General features: G+C 41.7%; 1 protein-coding gene across 2 annotated transcripts in view; it reads left to right on the top strand.

Moving 5' to 3' along the window:
* Nucleotides 1–5,411: 5,411 nt before the first annotated feature.
* Nucleotides 5,412–20,544, top strand: part of Nebl (nebulette) — a 327,715-nt gene continuing 312,582 nt past the window's right edge. The window contains exons 1-2 of one of the 2 annotated variants that reach the window (XM_026402385.2): nucleotides 5,412–5,593; nucleotides 6,833–6,927. In XM_026402385.2, coding sequence (XP_026258170.1) covers nucleotides 5,525–5,593; nucleotides 6,833–6,927 — 164 coding nt within the window. In that variant the 5' untranslated portion in view covers nucleotides 5,412–5,524. The remainder of the gene's footprint in view (nucleotides 5,594–6,832; nucleotides 6,928–20,544) is intronic. The other variant, XM_077802715.1, reaches the window with a different exon arrangement.

Here is a 20,544-nt window from a genome sequence, read left to right as displayed (position 1 = left end):
AGATAAATAAATAAAATAAAGTTATTATATCCAAATACAACTAAAATATTTAAAAAAAAAATAATCACAGCTACAAAGTACCTTTGCAACAGGTATTAGCTTTCTGTTACTGTAACAAAATACCTGAGATAATCAACTTAAAAACAGAAAAGATTTATTCTGATTCATGGCTTTGGAGGTTTAAGTCTGTGTTGCTTGGCCGCATGCTTTTGTCGGTCTTGTGGCAAGACAGCACATCATGGTGGGGAGTGGATAGTGGTGGAAGTGCATTCACCTCATAGCCTGGCATCAAGAGAGAGAAAAAAAATGACGAGATGCCAATCTCTCTTTCTCTCCTTCCTCACCCCCTCTTTTAAAGTATTTTATTTCATTTATTTTTAATTTTTATTTTCCCCATGCCACTTTAAGGACGCAACACAAATGACTCAAATTCCTTCCATGAGGTTTCACCTCTTAAAGATTCTACCTCCCCACAGTGCCACAGACTGGTGACATTCCAGATCCAAACTCTAGCACCATCTAAAGCAATATATTAACAGGGGATCATGAGGAGGAACACTTTTGAGGGGAATTATTTTGTCTCCCATGGAGGGTCTGTTTTATCCTTTATCTTGGTCTGTGGGGGTTGTGGGGAGAGCTCAGTCCAGAAGGGCCCAAATGAGGAATTGTTTTTATTCCTTCTTTTCTTTTCTCTCTTTCCAAATTACAGAAGATTTTCAGTCAGATTTGAAATTATGAGTTGATGTCTACACATGTTTTTGGTAAATGAGGGGTTTGGAGCTTATTTTGAGGAGTTATATCATCTATCAATAAATGATATTATTATTTGAAGCTCATTGTTATAGCATGCTAGGGTGGGAGGGAACACTGCAATGATGTAAATAAATCTTAAGTATGTTCACAAAAGCAGAATAATCCCTGAGACAGGGAAAAACAATCACTCCAAACTCTTCTTAGGTAGGCTTGTATTCTTGGGGGAGAGGTAATTCCTATTTCTAGGGGGACATGTAGTGACCGATTCCTGAATATAGCCTTTCCTAACGCTCCAGTCTGAATGAGAAGTTCCTCTGTTCTTCCATGGTTTCTAGAGCAGAGGTTTATTTTAGAGAATTAATCACCTTATGGAATAATTTTAATTACTTATTTATCCCATTGTATTTATTGCAAGTAGAGATCATACCTCTACTTACATCCCTTTGGGCTTGGAATCTTGCCTACCAATTATTATATATTGAATGGAAGAACTAAATTGTTTCTATTAAAGCTTCTGAATCTTGAATTTCCCTTAATATGTATATGTAGAAAAATACACATATTTTTAAAATATGTATTTAAAAATACATATTTTATATACATATGTATATATATATTAACTTTCTCACAGTATAACTTTCTCACAATATAGCAGGAATGCTATATTGGTAAATGAGATAATTTCTCTAAATTGTTCAAGATCTTCAGAAAATGCTTCTTAACATATACAGTGATCAAATGAAAGTCTGAGCTAAAATTTACTGTTTTTCTTTAGCTTCACCTACCAAAGTTGTTGGTTGGTAAAACTTGCCTCCAAGGTGAAGCTGAGTGGACTTGAAGCAGTACACACAATTTTATGCAATACCTGATAAATGGAAGCCACCCAATAAAGCTTTATAGAATGAAAAGATGAAAGTAAGAGTCCTATGCTTTATGCTCCTCCTCCTCCTCCTCTTCTTCTTCTGTACTGGGGATTGAAGTCCCAGGGGCATTTAACCACTGAGCCACAATTCTATCCCTTTTTGAGACAAGGTTTCACTAAGTTACTTAGGGCTTTGCTAAATTGTTGCCTTGAACTTGTGATCCTCCTGCCTACAGCCTTCCAGGTTGCTGCAATTACAGATATGTACTACCATGCCTGACTTGGTCATTACACTTTTTTTTTTTTTTTTTTTTTGTACGGGGGATTGAACCCAAGGGCACTTAACCACTGAGCCATGTCCCCAGCCCTTCTTTGTATTTTACTTAGAAACAGGGTCTCACTGAGTTGCTCAGTACCTCGCCATTGCTGTGGCTGGCTTTGAACTTGGGATCCTCCTGCCCCAGCCGCCTAAGTCACTGGGATTACAGGTGTGCTCCACTGTGCTCAGCTAATCATTATACTTCATATACATGTACAGGATATTTTTTAGAAAAGTAAAAAAGAAAAACATGCTAAATCTTGTGTGTAATTATTTCCTTATTTTTGATGAGGTAGAAAAAAATTTCCCTTCAGTTCTCATCATTGTGTATTATTCAGCTTTTGCTGCAGTAACAAATAACACCCCAAATCTCAGTGGTTTACAATGACAATTATTTCTTCTGCCCATTATATGAGGGCTACAAGCTTGCTGTGACTCTAATGGGTATGGAGGGGCTTACTGAACTAAGTTGGGCTCTCATATCTAGTTAGGTCTTCTCATTCTTGGACAAAAGTCAAAAAACCATCCCTTACCTAAGATATGCTGTACTCAAGGTTAAGAAGGGATGGAACTCAAAGGCAAGGGAGAACAGGGTGAACTATGCAAATACATGTAAAGCTTTGGCTCTGATAACAACTTATTTCACATTCACTCACATTCCATTGGCTAAAGGACATCACATGGTCAAACTCAACATCTCTGCATTGAGTAGAGGAATGTACTCTGCCCACAGGAAGTGTTGCCAGGGTGACAGGGGAAAAGACCTGAACAAATAACATAACCACCACAACTGTGTCAGAGGTAATGTTTGTCAAACCACTATTTAGCCTTTTGTAATATTAATTACTCCTTCAAACTTTGAATTTGGAGTTCAATTTACATAGCCTGAGTAATGATTGTAAGGTTTTCAGTTGATTCTGTATAAGTAGACCCCAGAGAGAAGAGTAAACAGATTTGTTCATTTTAGGTAAAGAAAAAAATGTAATAAATACATAAATGTTTTATAAAGACAGTGATGGTCAATTATTTTCAATATCTATGCTTTATGCTAGCAGAAAGGGATTTAAATTAAAGCTGACGTATTGGCGAATAGTTATCATAAGGGACAATTTCTTGACCAGTCAAGTGCAAAAAGACATGGAAGGCAAAAGGTCTTCCTAGCGGAACAATTAAATCATTCATCTACTTGGAGGAAGAAGGCTGGGCCAGATGACAGGTTACTGCCAATTCTCTGTTTATAGTACTTTGAATCTGGAAGTCCTTCTAAAGACAGATGGTATTAAAATTCTTCTTACATCAGAAAAATGGCATTAAGCAACTCAGAAACTGGCTTGATGTAGAAAACAAAAAGAGTAAGAGACACAGGAAGGAAAATATAATTCAGAAAACAACACAGCACATTTCCTACTGGTTTTAATGTATTCATTGGTTTTAGTCATACTTTCAGTAAACATTTAATTTGTATCAACTATGTTAGTCACTGGGGTAGGAGACTGGTTTGGTAAGAGATTATGGAATTTATAGTTAAAACATTCACTATAATCAGCTATAAATATCACACCTCATTACTATTCTGCCTCTGAATTTTATGTTCATCATTTAAGAAGGAGAGTAAGATATTTAAACTATATTTTATGATTTTCAGTTGTGAAAAACTAAATGCTGAAAAAAAATCACTGCCATTCAGGAGATAATATAAATACTTTGTTCCTCAAGCATTTTTAATGAGCTCTGAGGTGTTTGTCAAAGATAACTGGTCCTCTCTGACAGCAAATTATCCTTTTATTTGCTTTTGAGGTGGGTTTGTGAACACAGCAGAGGGTTCAGAGGCTGTCCTGCTCCCTGAATACTTTTAAAGAAGTTACCTCTTCTAAAAAGACAAAACAGCACAGTATTATTTTGAATAAGTTCATCTGCACAGCCCGCCTAAGAGGCTCAGAAATCAAGTTTTCTCATGAAAAGATGCAGGTCTGAATTAAAAAAAAAAAATGACAGAAATCTTTGTCACAGTAGTTGCTATGTGGCATTACTTAGACTTAATCCGTGTGCTAGCAATGGAATGTGTTTGCTTCTTTGGTGTGACCAATTTATGATAATCCTGACTCTTATGCAGTGCTTACCAAGAGCCAGGCAGGCTGAAGCTCTTGAGATTTGCTGACTCACCTAATCCTCACAATAGGCGGGAAGGCACTATTTTGTAATTCCATCGTTACCCCCATTTTGTAGATTAGAAAACTGAGGCATGGAGAGGCTAAAAATTTGCACAAAATTAATAACTGACGAGTTGGGCTTTCTTGATAGTATATCTCCATTTTACTACCTCTAACAAAGCGAATCGAATAACCTGAACTCTTATTAAAAAATGATAGCCGTTTTGTTTGGCTTCATCCTACCCTTCAGCTTGATGCTTTGACTCTTCTGGTTTGGACCATGAGTTTGTCATTGCTTCTCTCAACGCAGAAGAAGAACTTTTCGCAGCTTCTTGTGGTGCTTCATTGCACAACAAAACAGTGCATACAGACTTAAAATAAAATGAACGACGGCTCGTATTAATCAAGGGAGGCTTGACTCGGGCCTAAAAACCCGTCGTTCTCCAAGGGCAGGTATAAAGAGTACAGGGACTGGGAGCCAGTAAGGAAGCAGGCTGTTCCCCATCCAGGCAATCGAGTGCGCATCTACTCGGAAGGGGTCAATGGGAGCGGGCGCGGAACAACCCCGGCGCCACCGTGACTCGAATCTCGGAGTTCCCGGCTGGTTTTCCGGCTCCCAGGCGCGTCGCTGCGCGTGGCCGGGGCAACCTCTACCGGGAAACTGGGTGCTGCTAAGGGTGCTGTTCCTCTGAGCTGCAGGAGAAGCGCTGGCGCATCCTGGCCCCGGGCTCCCTGCGTCTTCTGGGTGTCAGGGACATCAGCTTGGGAGTGGAGGTGCTCCCTGCTGGGGAGAGAGGAGGAAGGGACCAAAGTGCGCGGCCGTGGAGCCCTTCCCCTGGGTCCCGCCGCCTCCACCCCGCACCTCCCCCGCCGCCGCCCACCTGGGCGCCTAGGCTGCGGCGGCTGCCGCGGGAGGCTTGCTCCCAGGCCACACTGTCGCCGCCCGCAGCTGTCTGCAAGCTCCAGGTCCCGGCCCTCCCAGTCCCCCCCACCCCGCCTCGCCCTCCCTCCCCGGGTGCCCGACGTGCTCGTTCACTGCCACTTCGGTCGGGGCGCGCCGGTGGGTTTGGCCTGCGCGGCGGCGGCGGCGGCGGGGAGCGAGTGAGCGCGAGGGGCGGGCGCGAGTGTCTGTGAGTCACTGGTACCTGGAGTGCGAACGACGCAGAGCCAGCGGCGCGGAACCCCAGCCAGAGCCGAGCCCCAGCACCCGAGTGCCGGAAAGCGCGGTCGGCCCCAAGCGCCAGGCCCCGCTGCGCACCCACCTTAGCCCCCACCGCGGCCCGCTCGCCCCCGGGCCAGCGCCCACCCCCAGATCCCGGCGCTCGGCGCCCTCCCGCCTGCCCGGAGGCGGCGTTGGGCTTGCCGGGGGATGTCACAGAGGCTCCTCGGAGCCCCCAGCCACAGCCGCCGCAGCAGCCACCGCCCGCGGGAACCGCGACAATGAACCCCCAGTGCGCCCGCTGCGGAAAAGTCGTGTATCCCACTGAGAAAGTCAACTGCCTGGATAAGGTGAGCGAAGGGGGCGCCAGGCCAGCCTGGACCTGCCGGGCGCCGGGCTGCACCTGCTTGCAGAAGTTTTGGCACCTGGGATGGAAAGAGATGAGTGGGTCGCTGTGTTTGTGTGTCTTGGCACAGAGGGAGGGAGCGCGAAGCTAGACACCCGCTGGAGTGTCAGAGACCATTCTTGACGTTTGTGATGTTGGAATTTGGGAAATGCTTTTGGAGGGGTGCAGGGCTGCGCGGCATCAGCACAGCTGCTGTGGAGGGCGCGCGGCGGTGGCGACCCCCGGCAGCCAGGGACCAGGCTAGGCACCCGGGGTGGGGGCAGTTCTGCACTCTGCGCTCTCCCCCCTCCAGTCTGTCCTTCACTCCCCTCCCTAGAGACTCCGCACCCCTCACCCTCACTTCAGACCCACCCCCCCCAGCCCCTAGCTCCTCCGGTGACCGCCACGAGGGGGAAAGGCAAATAGTAATTAATATGTCACTGGGTGACCGCTGCCGCATTGCTAAGAATAATCCCCACCCGAGAGGCGGCTCTGCGTGGCGAATCGGACCCACGGGTCTCTAATCCACCCGGGTGGGAATTCCAGAGGAAGTGGCTTTAACCGGGTTTCTATCGCTCTGCCCTCTGCCCTTCTTGGGTATGGATGGAGTTAAACAGCCTGGGAGAGAGACCCGGGCGCGATCGCGAGTGACTTGACAATTGCAACTAGCCAAGGCGTTCCCAGTGAAATCTGTGTTAGATCCTACGAATGTCTTATTTGAGCAAGCCATTATCCCAACAGTCATCCCAGTCTAACCGTGTTCCTGCAGTTTAGTGAAAGCTGGGCAGGGATGGGGTGGGCGGACAAGGCCACTTTACATAGTCTTTCTCATTATAGAGCTCTACAAACACTGCGTTTAGGTACTTTCAACTGGAATCCTTTTCGTGTTGAAGTCACTCCATGGGCCCCATTTCGCCACTGACAGAGCTTAGAGTTCCTTTTTGGTTGCTCACAGAAGTGCAATGTGGATAGAGCCTTGGCAGTTCTTCCATCATGAGTCTAGTTGTGGTAGGATTAATTTAAAACTCGAATAGCTGCCTGCTTTATTTACTGAAGTAAAGGCAAACACATTGCTACTTCCATGTATTTCATTGTAGTATTTTCAAATATGAGAACTGTGGTGCACTTAAAAGCCTTCCTTCTGTACCCATCCTGACCAGAATTGGGATTGTACTAAAATTTTAAATATTTATATTTTTTTCAGTATTGGCATAAAGGATGCTTCCACTGTGAGGTCTGCAAGATGGCTCTCAACATGAACAACTACAAAGGCTATGAAAAGAAGCCCTATTGTAATGCGTAAGTATTGTTCTTGTGGCATACCAGGTGTGGCACAGCATGAGAGCATAAAAGTCAGTGGCCCTGCCTGTTCTGAAGAATTGACTCACTGTGTCATCCAGGTGTGCTGATGGCCAATTACCTGTTTATGTCACAGACTCTGGGGCCATGTACTTTGTTGAAGGTCACTGCATTTGTGTCTTGATAATGTGGAGTGTAATTTGCCTCCATCTTCTACCAGGTTAATTTTTGAGGTTCACAGCATCATGGAGTTAAGGACATTTATTAGAAGCTACAGAACTTACCTACTGAGAATGTGTGGGCTCTGACATGCATGTCAGGTAGATTTCCATTTTAATCATATGTCAATTTCCATTTTAATCATAGCATGTTGCCATCTTGCAATTTTATATCTGAACCTAGTTGCTAGGGAGAGTCTCACTTGTTTGGCCTTGGCTGAGACCACTCCAGACCACTCCAGGCTTCTGGGAGTTTAGACAGGGAACCAAAGATTTGAGACATAGGTATTTCTGGCTAGTTAGTAGTAGGTCTGCTGAAATTGATTGGGTACTTCTGGCTGCCTGGTAGAAGGTGGAGATCAAAGAAGGTAAGCTTTCTTTAGCACACTTTTCTGTAGGCATGCTTCTACCTTATAATACCAAATACTTAGCATTAATATACGGCTTATCATGTGTTCGACCCTCCCTGTTCTGAGCAGTTTGTGCATACTGATTCAATCTTTACAATGACCCTGCAAGTAAGAAGGCACTATTATGACCTCCATTTGACAGATAAAGAAACTGAGGCATTGAGAACATGAGCCTCAGGAAGGGGCTTAGATTACCATGTTGCCCAGATTTCCAAATGTGTCTTTTGTGCCTTGAAGTACATATTTTTCACTTCTGTGAGCATCCCCCACCAAAGACTGTGTTCAGCTGAGGGCACTTGACTCTGTTGAGCCTTCCTTATTGAGCCTTCTTCCAGTTCCCCTAGGGGACTGGCCTCCCCTGGCCTCCCCTGGCCTACAGGTGGCAGAGGGACCTCTTGATTGCCAGCCTTTTGGCTGGAAGTTTGCCAGAGCTTCATCCTCATCTGTCTTTGCAGTAGCTTCACTCAGGTCTCCTGGAGATGGAGGGTCTGGTTCCGTGCTTCACCCCATACTGGGAGTCTGTCATCATTGACAGCAAAAAAAATTTTTTTTTTTTTTTTTTTTTTTTTGGTACCAGGGATTGAACTCAGGAGCACTTAATCACTGAGCCACATCCTCAGCCCTATTTTGTATTTTATTTAGAGACAGGGTCTCACTGAGTTGCTTAGGGCCTTGTTAAGTGACTGAGGCTGGCTCTGAACTCTGGAACCTCCTGCCTCAGCCCCCTGAGTGGCTGGGATTACAGGTGCACACCACCATGCCTGGCTGACAGCAAATTTTTGATAAACAAATGTAATGTGCTCTTACCTTTCTGTATTTTTAAGATTTTATTCTGTTTTTCTATCAGTTTAGTTAGTGCTGATAGACAGAAACTTTTCAAGAAATCAGAAAACTTGAACAGGATTCAGGACATCCTTGAATATGAAACCCACAGATATTCCCCAAAGTCCTTGTCATCTTTAGTCCTCCTAGATCATGTCTCTTATTGGGGAAATATGAAACAAAAATGGGATTTCCGTGTCCAGGTCTCCTGCTTCCTTAAGGAGAGATAAAAATGCCTGGTTAGAGATCAAAGGCAGGCGGCAGTGAGGAGAAGGGAAAGGGCCTGACAACCCATAAACAGGGTAATTGTTCTTTGGTTAAAGGAAAGTGAACTGTTCTTGTGACTGCTTCAGCCTGCAGCCTGACTCCATCAGGCTTTATGGGCCACATTAGAATTCTTTACAGCTCACTGCCTGAAGTTTAACGCAAGTGATAACAATGCCTTTGGGTGTTCCTGGTAGGCCTGGAGAGTTTGGGAGGGAAGTGGGAAGAGGAGGAGGCAATAATGGCAATGAAGATGCTAGATGGTGAGTTGAATTCATGAGAGAAAAAGAAAGGGCAAAAATAAAAAGTACATGAAAAGATTAGGTGAAGTGGAGTTAGGGATTGTATTGGGCCACTTGAAAACCCACTGCTTTCTGCTTAGTTTCAGTTCAATTAAAAAAATACCAGATTCTGCAGTGAGTCATGGATGAGTCAGGAGAGTTTGCACTCTGACTCAACCGTGCCCCAAATTGTTGAGATGTGGACCCCAAATCCAAAAGACTCCACTTATAAATAGGAAACACCCTACGGTATTGCTTCATAGGCCTGAGTTTTATTTGAAATACTTTACCCCTAAATCTAATGTTCAGATGTTCTAACATTTCTCATGATTCCAGAACTTTATGATTAGTGTTAAGTTGAATTTTTAGGGTGGCTTCCCAGGGTTTTTGCTTAATATTGAATCCAGTAGTCCACTTTATTGAGCAGATTAAAAAAAAGGAAGAAGGAACCCACTCTTGGTGGGTGAATGGTCAGAAAGAGCTGATGTTTTATATTTGTTTGATTTTGCTTTAAGTTCAGGTCATAGCTTGATATGCTATCCTCATATAACAAGGCCTGGTGAGTCTGCAGTGAGGGTTCCAAGCTCAAAGGCATCTGTAATTCCTAACCCATATTTTTCTAAGAGTGCGTGTTGTCATGTAATCTGGTCTGCGTGGATTACCCTCTGGGGATCTCAATGCATCTGCTCTAATTCAGGTGGTGTATGTCAATCAGCTGTTCCCTGTGGTCGCAGCCAGAAGGGCGGCCATAATTTCTCTGGGTCAATGGTGGAAAATTGATTCTCTAATGTATACTGCTCAGAGAAAATGAAACATTTGCTGTCTATGAAAAGCAATATTTTATCTTTACCTAGTTTGGTTCAGTAGTCAATCCACATATATGCTTAAATGAAAGTGCTATTCTTTATCCCTCTGTCACTTTTTATTATGAATATTTTTGTACACATAAAAAGATTTAATGAAAAATACAGTTATTCTTTAGTATCTGAGATAGATTGGTTCCAGAACTTGCCATATCAAATTCAGTGGATGCTGAAGTACCTTAGAGAAAATGGTGAAGTATATGCATATAACCTTGCACATATCCTTCTGTCTATAGGAAAACTAGTATAACATGTCAAGAGTACATGTTATACTTAATACCAGGTAAATACTATGTAAATAGTTGTATTATGTTGTTTAGGGGATAAAGACAAGGAAAGTCTATACATATTTAGTACAGAAGCAATTTTTTAAAGAGTATTTTTAATTAATCTAAGATTAGTTAAATCTGTGAATATGAAACCTACAGAGGAGAGCCTTCACATCTGTATATCCTTCTACTGAGATTCAACTATTAGCATTTTATATTTTAACCTAATTATATGTAGAATTTTAAAAAATCATTGGTTCACTTCAATTTCATATCATGACATTTTACCCCTAATAACAATAGGCATTAAAAACAAGGACATTTTCTTAAATCATAGAACTGTTGTCACACCCAGGAAAATTAATCAAGATTTGATAACCTCTGTACCCTGTTCATGTCTACTTTGTCCATACTATCTTAAGAAAGTCTTTTACAGCTCTCTTTTTTTTTTTTAAATCCAGAATCCAATCAAGGTACATACTTTATGCTTTGTTGTTATAAAATGACAGCTTTTCATGGTCATTGGAGATTCAATATCAATTATTCAAATTCTGGCATTTCTCTTGGCTTATATAATCTTTGAGATCTTAGGGAAAAGGATTTTAGTAGTGTGTGTGTGTGTGTGTGTGTGTGAGAGAGAGAGAGAGAGAGAGAGAGTGTGTGTGTGTGTGTCTGTGTGTGTGTGTGTGTGTGTGTGTGTGAAAATAACATGCATCATTAACCTTTAGAAGAAGTATTAAAGATATGTTTAAAAATTTGAAAGCATGAATGTAGACATTTAGACTTTTAAGAAAACATAAAGATTTCTTATTTTAATCCATACCTAAGGGCATTTCTTAATGGAATGCAATAGTGAGAACGTACTTTTTCAGTTTAGATATATTGCTTGTTTGTATTCTCATGTGTTTGGAGAAGAAACAAGTATTCTGTTTGATTTCATGCAAAGGAGAACATGTATAAAATATAATTTATAATATTTAAATTTTGATCTTTTGATAGAATGATCAAAGTAGAGTACACACTAGATGTAACATCAGACATAATACACGTTTAGTTTCTAACACAGCAGTGCACACTATTAAAATATTTAAAAACAAATGGTCTATTTGAGTACATGCCATGTTTTCATAAACCTTTATGTTTCATAAGCAGGCAATGGATTCTTTAGCACAGTTAAGATTTTTTTTTTCATCTTAGAACTTGCAAAGCAAAGAGAACTAAGCAATATTCTTATTGCTAAGAGGGTGCTGAGAAAATAACACTAGATGATTAGACAAAAAACATAGCTTGTATTTCCGTGTGAATTGATATGCCAAGGTTAACTATAAACATTTTCCTATCCAACATGCTGTACAAAAAAAATATAAACCCCCAAGGCCATTTGTCAAAATTTTAAATTTATTGTTTGTAAAAATCAATGGCATTTGCAAAACATACATCTGTTCTTCAAATTTCTGAGCGAGATTACCACTTAGAAGTATCTACGCCAATGACTGGCCAGTGAACTTGACATTTGGTGACAGCACATTATCTTAGGTCTGGGGAGAGACCAAGTAATGAGCGATGGTTTAATATGACCTTGCCCATCTCCCCCCACATCTTCCCTTCTGCAGAATTTTTTTCTTTTTGGCTGAACATTTGTCCTGATCTGTTCACATTTAATATATTTTGAATCCATGTCAAATGTATCTTTAATAATGGGGCTAGAAGAACAAATACCTGTGTGAAATGTGTTTTGTTATCTTTCCAAATGATTCCCTCTCACCAAAGAGTCTCAGATAACATGATTTTGTAAGACTTTTAAAAATGAAGCAGCAGGATCTGTGAGGGCATCTCCTTTTTCTCTGGCTGTGCCAGCAGTCCTTCATGTGAATATTCATTGACTGTCTCCAACCTTGGAAGATGCTGAGCCTGAGCCGGCTGCCGCTCATTATGAGCCACCCAGAATGGTCAGTGCACTTCTGCCAGCCTGTCTTGTGGGTGATTATCTAGGTCAACATTCTGCTGGCTCTCACTTACCATTCTCTGTTGGTCACTCCTTGTTAGTACCTTTGCTGAGGTTATCAGAGGGCAGGGAAGAAAACTGCAATAAAACATAATTCAGAGTTTCCCCACCATCTCTTTCCCTCCTCTCAGTTTGGGCCTCCCAAATTTGGTTCTGTAACACTCTAAGGACTTGAGTTATCTTGAGGGGAATGTATGAAATTCCTGCTATTAGGTTAGCTGTGATTGCATAAGAGTCTTTTTTGAAGTGCAGTATGTTGTAATCGGAGCTTTGGAGCCTGACAGAGCAGGATTTGAATCCTGACTCCATCCTATCCTACTGAGCAAGTATCTGGATCCCTGAGCTTCAGTTTCTTAATTTATAAAATGGAATGGTATGTCCACACTCACACAGCTGGGTGTGGATTAATGAGACTACGTATGGAAAGGGTCCAGCCCAGTCCTTGGCACATGGCAGACAGTCAGTAGACAATGGCACTCCAATTTCCACAGTGGTACTTTTAGAAAGAGTATAAAATGAAGAGGAAGTATATCCAATTATAGGCCATTGCACCTGGTGAACCGTTTATACCAAAGTTTTTCACGCTGTGGATTGCCACCTATTAGAGGGCTATAACCAGAACTGAAAGAAGGAGTTGGGTGGGGAAAGCATGAGAATAAAACCTCGGAGTGCACTTGAGTAGTAAAACCAGTATTGTTTTGGGAAACATTTTTTAAGCGATATAGGTTACATGTGTGGCAGAAATGATAAAGGTACATCAGAGGATTATGACGTAGAAAATATTTTTTATTGGAAGTGATACATGAAAAAATTGAGAAGCACTAATTCAGTTCCATATTCTTAATGCCGCCATATATCAGGAAGCATTGAAAATTATCTGTAAAATGATGCTGTATGATATATTCATGGATTCAAGCTGCCATTGCTTTTACATGTTTCTATCTGTGTCTGTGCCACCCATACACCGTCAAGCCCAACACAGCCATCCCTCAGGTCTCAGCCTGGCAGGCAGAGTCTGTACTGCACTGTGCGGGAACCATGTGTTTCCTATCTGTATCCCCATCCGAGGGGCTTGTCTTGTTCATCCACATGTCCTAGAGCCTGACACTTAGGTGTTCAATTCTTATTAGCCATGACTGTGCAGATTAAGTTAGCTTTGCAGAGTTCAGGATGAGGCCCAGGCAAGTTTCTTCTGGGAAGGCAGACAGAAGTTGAGCAATCTACAGGAACCTGGTTGAAGTTAGGCTTTGAGGAGCCTTGCATGGTGGTCCGGTAGCCAGTTTCCACTAAGTTCAACACCAAGGGATAAAAGATCTCTGTTGATGTGTCAGGCTCATGAATGCCAATCCATAATGAACATGATGGAATTTACTTCTATTGCTTAGGGGCTCAGTTTCAAAATATGACATTTAAAAGTATTCCTTTTTGATGCTTGTTTATTTTCTTCTGGGTTTAACTATATTCTATAGAATGGGAAAGTAATTTTTTTCCTAACAGGAACTTTATACAGAATAGGGGAAATTTTGTAACCTTTAGCATATCAAATGATGCCTAGAAGATACCTAAAGTGTCTATTCACTACCTTGCTTATTATAAATTGAAAGTTGTCTCTCTTTTTTCCCCTTAAAAATAGGAGAAAATGTTACATTGTTAAAAGTAACAGTTGCTACAAAAAGTTATTGGGACATATCAGAGTTCTAGTTAATATCCATTATGATGTGTTTTACCTGACTAGCTAAGTTTGCCAGGCTTGGCCTTGAACTTGTAATCTTCCTGCCTTAGCCTCCTGAGTAGGGTATTGCAATTTTATCTGACCTTTAAGTTGTATACCTCCCAGAAAAAAAGAGATCTTTGCTTCCTTGTACTATGAAAGAAGTCAGTATTGTTTTTCTTTTTTCTTTTTTTCATTATAACTTGTTGGTTGAAAAGTAGAGGACATATCTGGAGCCACACAAAAAGCTCTAGTATACATGAAAAATGCTCTGATTTTTCAGTTACTTTATTGAAACATTGACAATATCTAGTGCATTTTAGTATTTTTTGAAATCATATTAGAGAACCATATTGACAAATCATTCCCTGAGTTCTGTCCCATCTGAGAATATTTTCAAAGGCTTCCCTAGATGCATAGCTTCTGCATCTTTATGATGATGTATTTATTATGGAGTGATGTCAGATTAGAAAAGAGTTCAAGATGAAGCGCAGCAAATATCTCCTGAATCATGGTGAAATGCAAGGTTAATGCAAGATATAGATGTGTGTGCTTAAAGGTGTATTGATTATGTGTCAAGGGGTGGTGTAAGAGTACATTTCAGTACGTCTTCTTTAAACGTTTTCAGATGAGTGCTTTACAAAGTGGTTCCTGGGAATGTCAGGGAGTAAGAGAAATACAGACATAGTCACGCGTGGCACCCTGTCTTCCAAACCTTCAAGCCCCCTCAGAGTCTCCAGAGGAAAGAGATGTTGAATTTCTTTCCCTTTCTGTTTCTGCTTTGTAGTTAGCATTGCCAGACAGAACTAGGCTTTTAACAGTAGAAGTAGGATCTAGAATAATTTTTATGAGCTAGTATCCAGCACATTTCAGAGACTGAGTAAACAGATTATTATTGATCCTTCTGGGTTCAGGTTTGCTGTTGGAATTCAGCAAAATCCTGCTAATCAATCAAATGATTCTTCAGGGCTCTCTACTTAAACTTAGGGGCACAAGTCTAACCATGAAAGCAGGACCAGGTTTGAATGGCCATGATTGTTCATTGCAGCACTGGAAACCCAGTATTAATTTTATTTATAGTTAGCTTTGCATTTTCTTAGTGCAGTCTTAGAGGAAGTGGCTTTGCATTTAGCTGTGTTTACCTTTCCACACTCTCTTTTGATTGATTCCCATAGAATTCTTGACGGAATGAGAAGACAACTAGTTCTATGTATACACTCCTGAATGGCACCAATCAATGATTAGACTGGTGGTCTGTTACCCTTCTGCTTCAGCTCAGCAGTCTAAAAAGCCATTTAGACAAAAATACTTGATTAGCTCCCCTGATGCTCATTATCCATCAAAGGCAGGTGCAAACGAAACACAGGGAGCTTGGAGGAATAGGAAGGCTGTGCTCAGCCACGAGTCTTCAGATCTGGAGTGTAGAAGGGAGCTAAATGGTTGCTTGCCAGTGTTGTACGTAGTCTTTAAACATGACTTCATTATCCATTAATTGATCAAAATTATGAATTCCACCAAATTCAGGCTGTGCACAAGAGCAATATCACTGAATAAATGTGCACATCGATATAGAAGGGCATATCCTGTACACAGGTGTTTTTTGTTTTTGTTTTTTGAACTGGGGATTGAACTCAGGGCACCTGACCACTGAGCCACATCCCTAGCCCTATTTTGTATTTTATTTAGAGACAGGGTCTCACTGACTTGCTTAGCAAGTCTCGCTTTTGCTGAGGATGGCTTTGAACTCCCGGTCCTCCTGCCGCCTGCCTCTGCCTCCCGAGCCTCTGGGATTACAGGCTTGTGCCACTGCTTTTGATGTGTGTTTTTGATGACCCATTGATGTTTTTGATGATCCATTGATCTCTCATGGCAACTCTCTCATGGCAACTCTCCCCCCCGGTGTCCCCAGGCTCCTGAGCCTTCCGCATCTCTGTCATCTTCCATGCTTCCCTCTGCCTTGTCCCTGTCTCCACCTACTCATTCCTCTGCTCTCACCCTGCTTCAGGCTCTTACCATGTTTGGCCAATAACCTTCCCATTGACCCCCTAACCGGTCTCTCTGTTCCAGTCTTTCTCCTTTTGAGTATTTATCTTTCAAACATGATGCATGTCACATTACTCATTGTGCAAACTCCTTGTGCAAACTCCTTTGATGGCTCCTCACTGGCAACAGAAAAAACCAAGACATATTGGGTTTTGCCATTAGGAGCTATCAGCACCTCCCTTCTTCTACCACTTTTCAGTTATCCTCTCCCCTCCAGCTCTGAAGCCTTCATCAAGTTTACCTGAAGTCTCAGTATCTCCTTACCTATAGAAAGGGCATGATAAGACTCCATCTCATGGGCTTAAGGATTCATCTGCTATTCAACTCAAATAGTAATCTTTGAGTTTCAGGCATAGAGTAAGGAGTTAATAAAAGGAGTAATTTGCATCATTATTAACTGAGCGCCATGATTCGACCCTTTATTCCTTCTTGCCTAAGTGTTTCTTTGATCTTTAAGACTCTGACTGCCTTTGTGAAGGTATTCTGAATCTTTCCTCAACTACTGAACTCTTCATGCATTCATGGTAGCTTTGTAATTGAGTATCCTTCAATGACACCACTTATCAAAAAGCCTGTCTGATTCTGTAGTTGTGCTCATCTACCCATTTGAGGCGATTTCCTGCTGAGATTGGACCATGTAAATTCTCAGCCTGGGGTTGGAGGCGAGTTGTGGGTGGAGTAAGCTGTAGGAGATTGGCTTCCTAAAGGGACTATTTCTGGCGAGCCTTTAGGTGCTCAGAGTGCGTGTCGCAACTACCTGGATTTAGCACAAGCTCCACAAGTTCTGGGTGTGGTCCCCAGTGAGACTGCCCTCGCTTCAGATGCCACCCACAAAGTTCAGGAGCTCTCAGGTTGCCCATTCCTGACCAACTGGCTACCAGTGGTTCATACAACCATCTCTGATGTGATAATTGGCTTGGATGATTCACAGAGCCCAGGAAACAGCTGCACTTAAGATTGTTTTATCATAAAAGATACAAATCAAATGAAGAGACACACAGGATAAAGAGAGTCCTGGGCATGGAGCTTCCCTCTTTGCTGTGTGGGATCAGGATTGGTTACCTGCCTGGCACATTGATGCAGTCATCATCCAGAAATCTCTGTCAAGCTTTGATTGATTAATTCATTGGCAACGTTAGCAATGAGGGAGCTCCATATCCAGGACTTTCTCCTACTTTGTCCTGTGTGTCTCTTCATTTGATTTGCAGTTTTATGATAAAACAATCGTAAGTGCACCAGTTTTCTGGGCTCTGTTCAATCTCCAACCCCCTCCTCCCTTCTCTGGAAGTTATCTGCTATTACCTTCTCCAAAGCCCCAACCTGATCACATGGTTGGTCTTTGTGGAGAGACCAGCCTTCACTCAGAGCCATTTCAAAGACACAGGTTTGGTCCAAGGGGTTCTTGAATAATAGAAAAACATCCATTACTTGGGAAATTCCAAGTATTTAGAGTATCCCTCCCAGGAACTTGGGACCTAGGCCAACTTCTTCATTATACAACAGTTGTGCTCCACCCTGCCTCCCTCAAATGTACTGTTTGTTCACATTATGAACCTTCCTATTCCATTACAGCAAGAGTGACGATGTGAAGGCCACCATCTTTATTTAGTCAGTCAGTAGATTTTGGGTAAGATAAATGAACAGTTTGGTGCCTGCAAACAGGAGGTGGGTGGGAGGACCTAGCCATGGAAAGAACCTTAGAATAACTCTCTAGATTTGGTTTTTATAAACAAGCAAGTCTTTCATACAAAGCAAATTATATTCTCCAGGGCAGGCATGGTCTTAATTGCCTTTGCATATTCCAATACTTAGTATATTGGATGCTCCAAAAGCATCCCCTGGAGAGGGCAGATTTCCTACCTGGCTTTGTCAGGGGTATGGTGAACCCTATTGGTTATCTGAGTCACAGAGCTCAGCCTTGTTCCAGGCATCCCTGGCCAATGAGAAGTTCCTTTCTTTCCATAAGGTTCTGTGTAACGGTCCCAGTTGGAGCTGGCCATGCTTAGGCTAAAAATGCACATGACCAGTAGCAGGCACTTCTGCTTAAGGGAAATACTGGAACTTACAGCTAGATTTACAGGTTATTCACAGGCACCTGAAAATAGGATGATAAGGGTAATGTCTACAAAGGTAGTTTATAAAAATTGCTTCCTTACACTCAGTTCCATGGTTTAGGCAAAGGGTCATAAACACATTCACTTGCATATCACACATGTATATTTTTCCCCCCTAAAAATAGGTTTCATTTACATCATGAAACTTGATTTCATCAGGGATTAATGGATAATCACTGATGAATGAAAGGTCTTTATAGTCTTTTGTAGAAGAACCTAATTTTCTCTAGTGTTCTGTCTTTCCCTTTTCCCATTTCTGGCACTTTATAAACAACTTAGTGGGATCATTGCTTCCCCCCTGACCCTTCTTTACTCTTTTTTTTTTCCTTTCTCTCTTTGTTCAAAATATTTTCTGTTGCCAGTGACGTCGTTCTCCAATTTTCTTAACATTACGTGAAATTCTATTTAAAAATTTCTAGATGCTTCAGGAACATAATAATTAAGGGTTATTCCTGTCAGGAATAGAAACACCATATTAGCACAGTTCTTCCTCCGAGACTGCTAAAGAAGGAAAATCCTGTTTAGAGGGTTTGCCTCTGTGGTCTTTTTTTAAAATAGTAGTTATGTAATGTGAGGTTTAATTGGCCAGGAGTCGGGAAGCTGGTTTATTTGTGTGTCTCTTGTGAACTAAGCACCTGAAGTCTGGCCAGCGCACGTACCTGTAGTTTCATGGGGGTCACTTTGCAGGAAGTGTCTTGTGCGATGGCTGTTGGGAAGATATTCAAAGAAGAGCATATTGTCATTTCTTTTATACAGTGATAGGTATATAACAGATGCTGAATAAATAGATGTTGATTGACTTTTAAAAGATCCTTGATTTCAAATGGGATACAGCAGGTCTCAGAAGCCTGACTGATTTCTTTCTCTGCAGTATCCTGATGGCCCAGGAGAGCTGGCCACCCAGGATTTAAAAATTAATTCCATAGCAGGAGGAAACAGGTGGTAACATAAAAGGGTGCCTGAATGGAGGAGGGATCAAGTAATTCTCAGAAGAGACCAACAGGGGAATATCTGTGAACTCCTATGGGTACCAACACACAGACACTAAAGAAAGCACATTAAATCCAGAAGCATCACCAGCCTGGGCTGGGGATGGGCCAGTATTAAATTGGGGCCACAGAGAGGTTTGCTGGGCTAAAAGGAATATGTCTGGGAGGTGAATCACGTACAGGAAGAAAGGAACTCCAAGGTAAAAAATGTCAGGGAGCATTTGAATGAGATTGGAATGAAACGAAGGGGAAATAGAAGTGATTTCATGGTGAGGTGACTGTACCTTTTTATCAGACTGGACATGTAATGGAGGCGCTTTGACTTCTTCACACTTTGGCTTGGTGGGGTATCTGCTGAAAGTGTCCGAGAGAATATTAGTTGATTTCTTACTTGCTTTGCTGGTGTATAGAGTTTCTCTGCTTTCAAGCTGCTTTGGACCTCATTTGGAGAACAAGTCAGAATTGGGTGGTGGGGTTGAAGTTGTGAGGACCTTGGGACACGTGGTTTCTGTTAGGTTGTATGAATGAAAGGAGGAATTGCTGGTCACACCACATCCAGATTTAGGAAAAATTAGCCACAGTGTAGGAGAAGAGGGAAAGGCCATGTTTGTTCAAGAAGCCCTAAGTTCTGAGAACTCTGGATAGGAGCCATATACTTTTACTCCCACAGTACATTTCTTAGCTGACAGTTGGCTTTTATAAAGATTTCCTGAGAACATAAAAGGAGCTGTGCTAGCTTTTCCTTACTATAACAGAATGCCTGCAATAAGTCAGCTTATATAGAGAAAAGGTTTATTTGGATCACTGTTTTAGTCCATGCTTGTGTGGACCTGTTTGGTCTATAGTGAAGTAGAACATCATGGCAGGGAGTAAACAGAGTTGTAAAAACATTGAAATCATGGCCAGGACAAAAGAGAAAAAGAGGAAGAGCCCATGCCCCCAATGATCCAAGACCTCCTGCTAAGCCCCACCTTTCATTAGTGCCAAACTGAGGATCAAGTCTTTAAATTACAGACCATTGGGGGACATTTTAGATCCAAATTATAGCAGAAAGAATAAAAAGAAAGGTGGCTTTAGAGAGATAGAAGACTTTGAAAAATGAACTTCTGATAGAAAGAGTAGCAATTATTTTAGAGCGAAAAAAGGGAAGAATACACCTTAAAAAAAACAAACAAAACCCAACAACATTAAGGTATCCCTGGAGCTCTCTGAGCGCAGATTTGTACAACACACAGTTTAAAAGACGGATGGCAGAGTTCAGAAAAGGGCACAAACAGTAAGAAGAGGATCAGGGAAACCCAAAGCCAAGGTGAGCTTGTGAAAAAGTCTAAAAACAAAGGAGTTTTCAAAGCCCTTCTGTTCTGAGAAAGAGAGGTGAATCATGACTTGGGTAAGACATTGTAATAACAAACTATGACAAAGAAAGAGAGTTATTTGAACCCTATTTAAGTTTCATCCTTTCAACAAAAAGAATAGAATTGCAACTAGAAATGGTGCACAGATATTAAGAGGGGCACTTAACCACTGAGCCACATCTCCAGCCCTTTTAACCAATTTATTTATTGAAAATTTTTTTTTAGTTATACATGATAGTAGAATGTATTTTGACATATTATACATACATGGGG

The sequence above is a fragment of the Urocitellus parryii genome, chromosome 9 (assembly GCF_045843805.1).
Source record: "Urocitellus parryii isolate mUroPar1 chromosome 9, mUroPar1.hap1, whole genome shotgun sequence".
In the NCBI taxonomy this organism is placed as follows: Eukaryota; Metazoa; Chordata; class Mammalia; order Rodentia; family Sciuridae; genus Urocitellus; species Urocitellus parryii.
The sequence above is the reverse complement of the archived record's forward strand: the minus strand, read 5'-3'. Positions and strand labels throughout refer to the sequence as shown.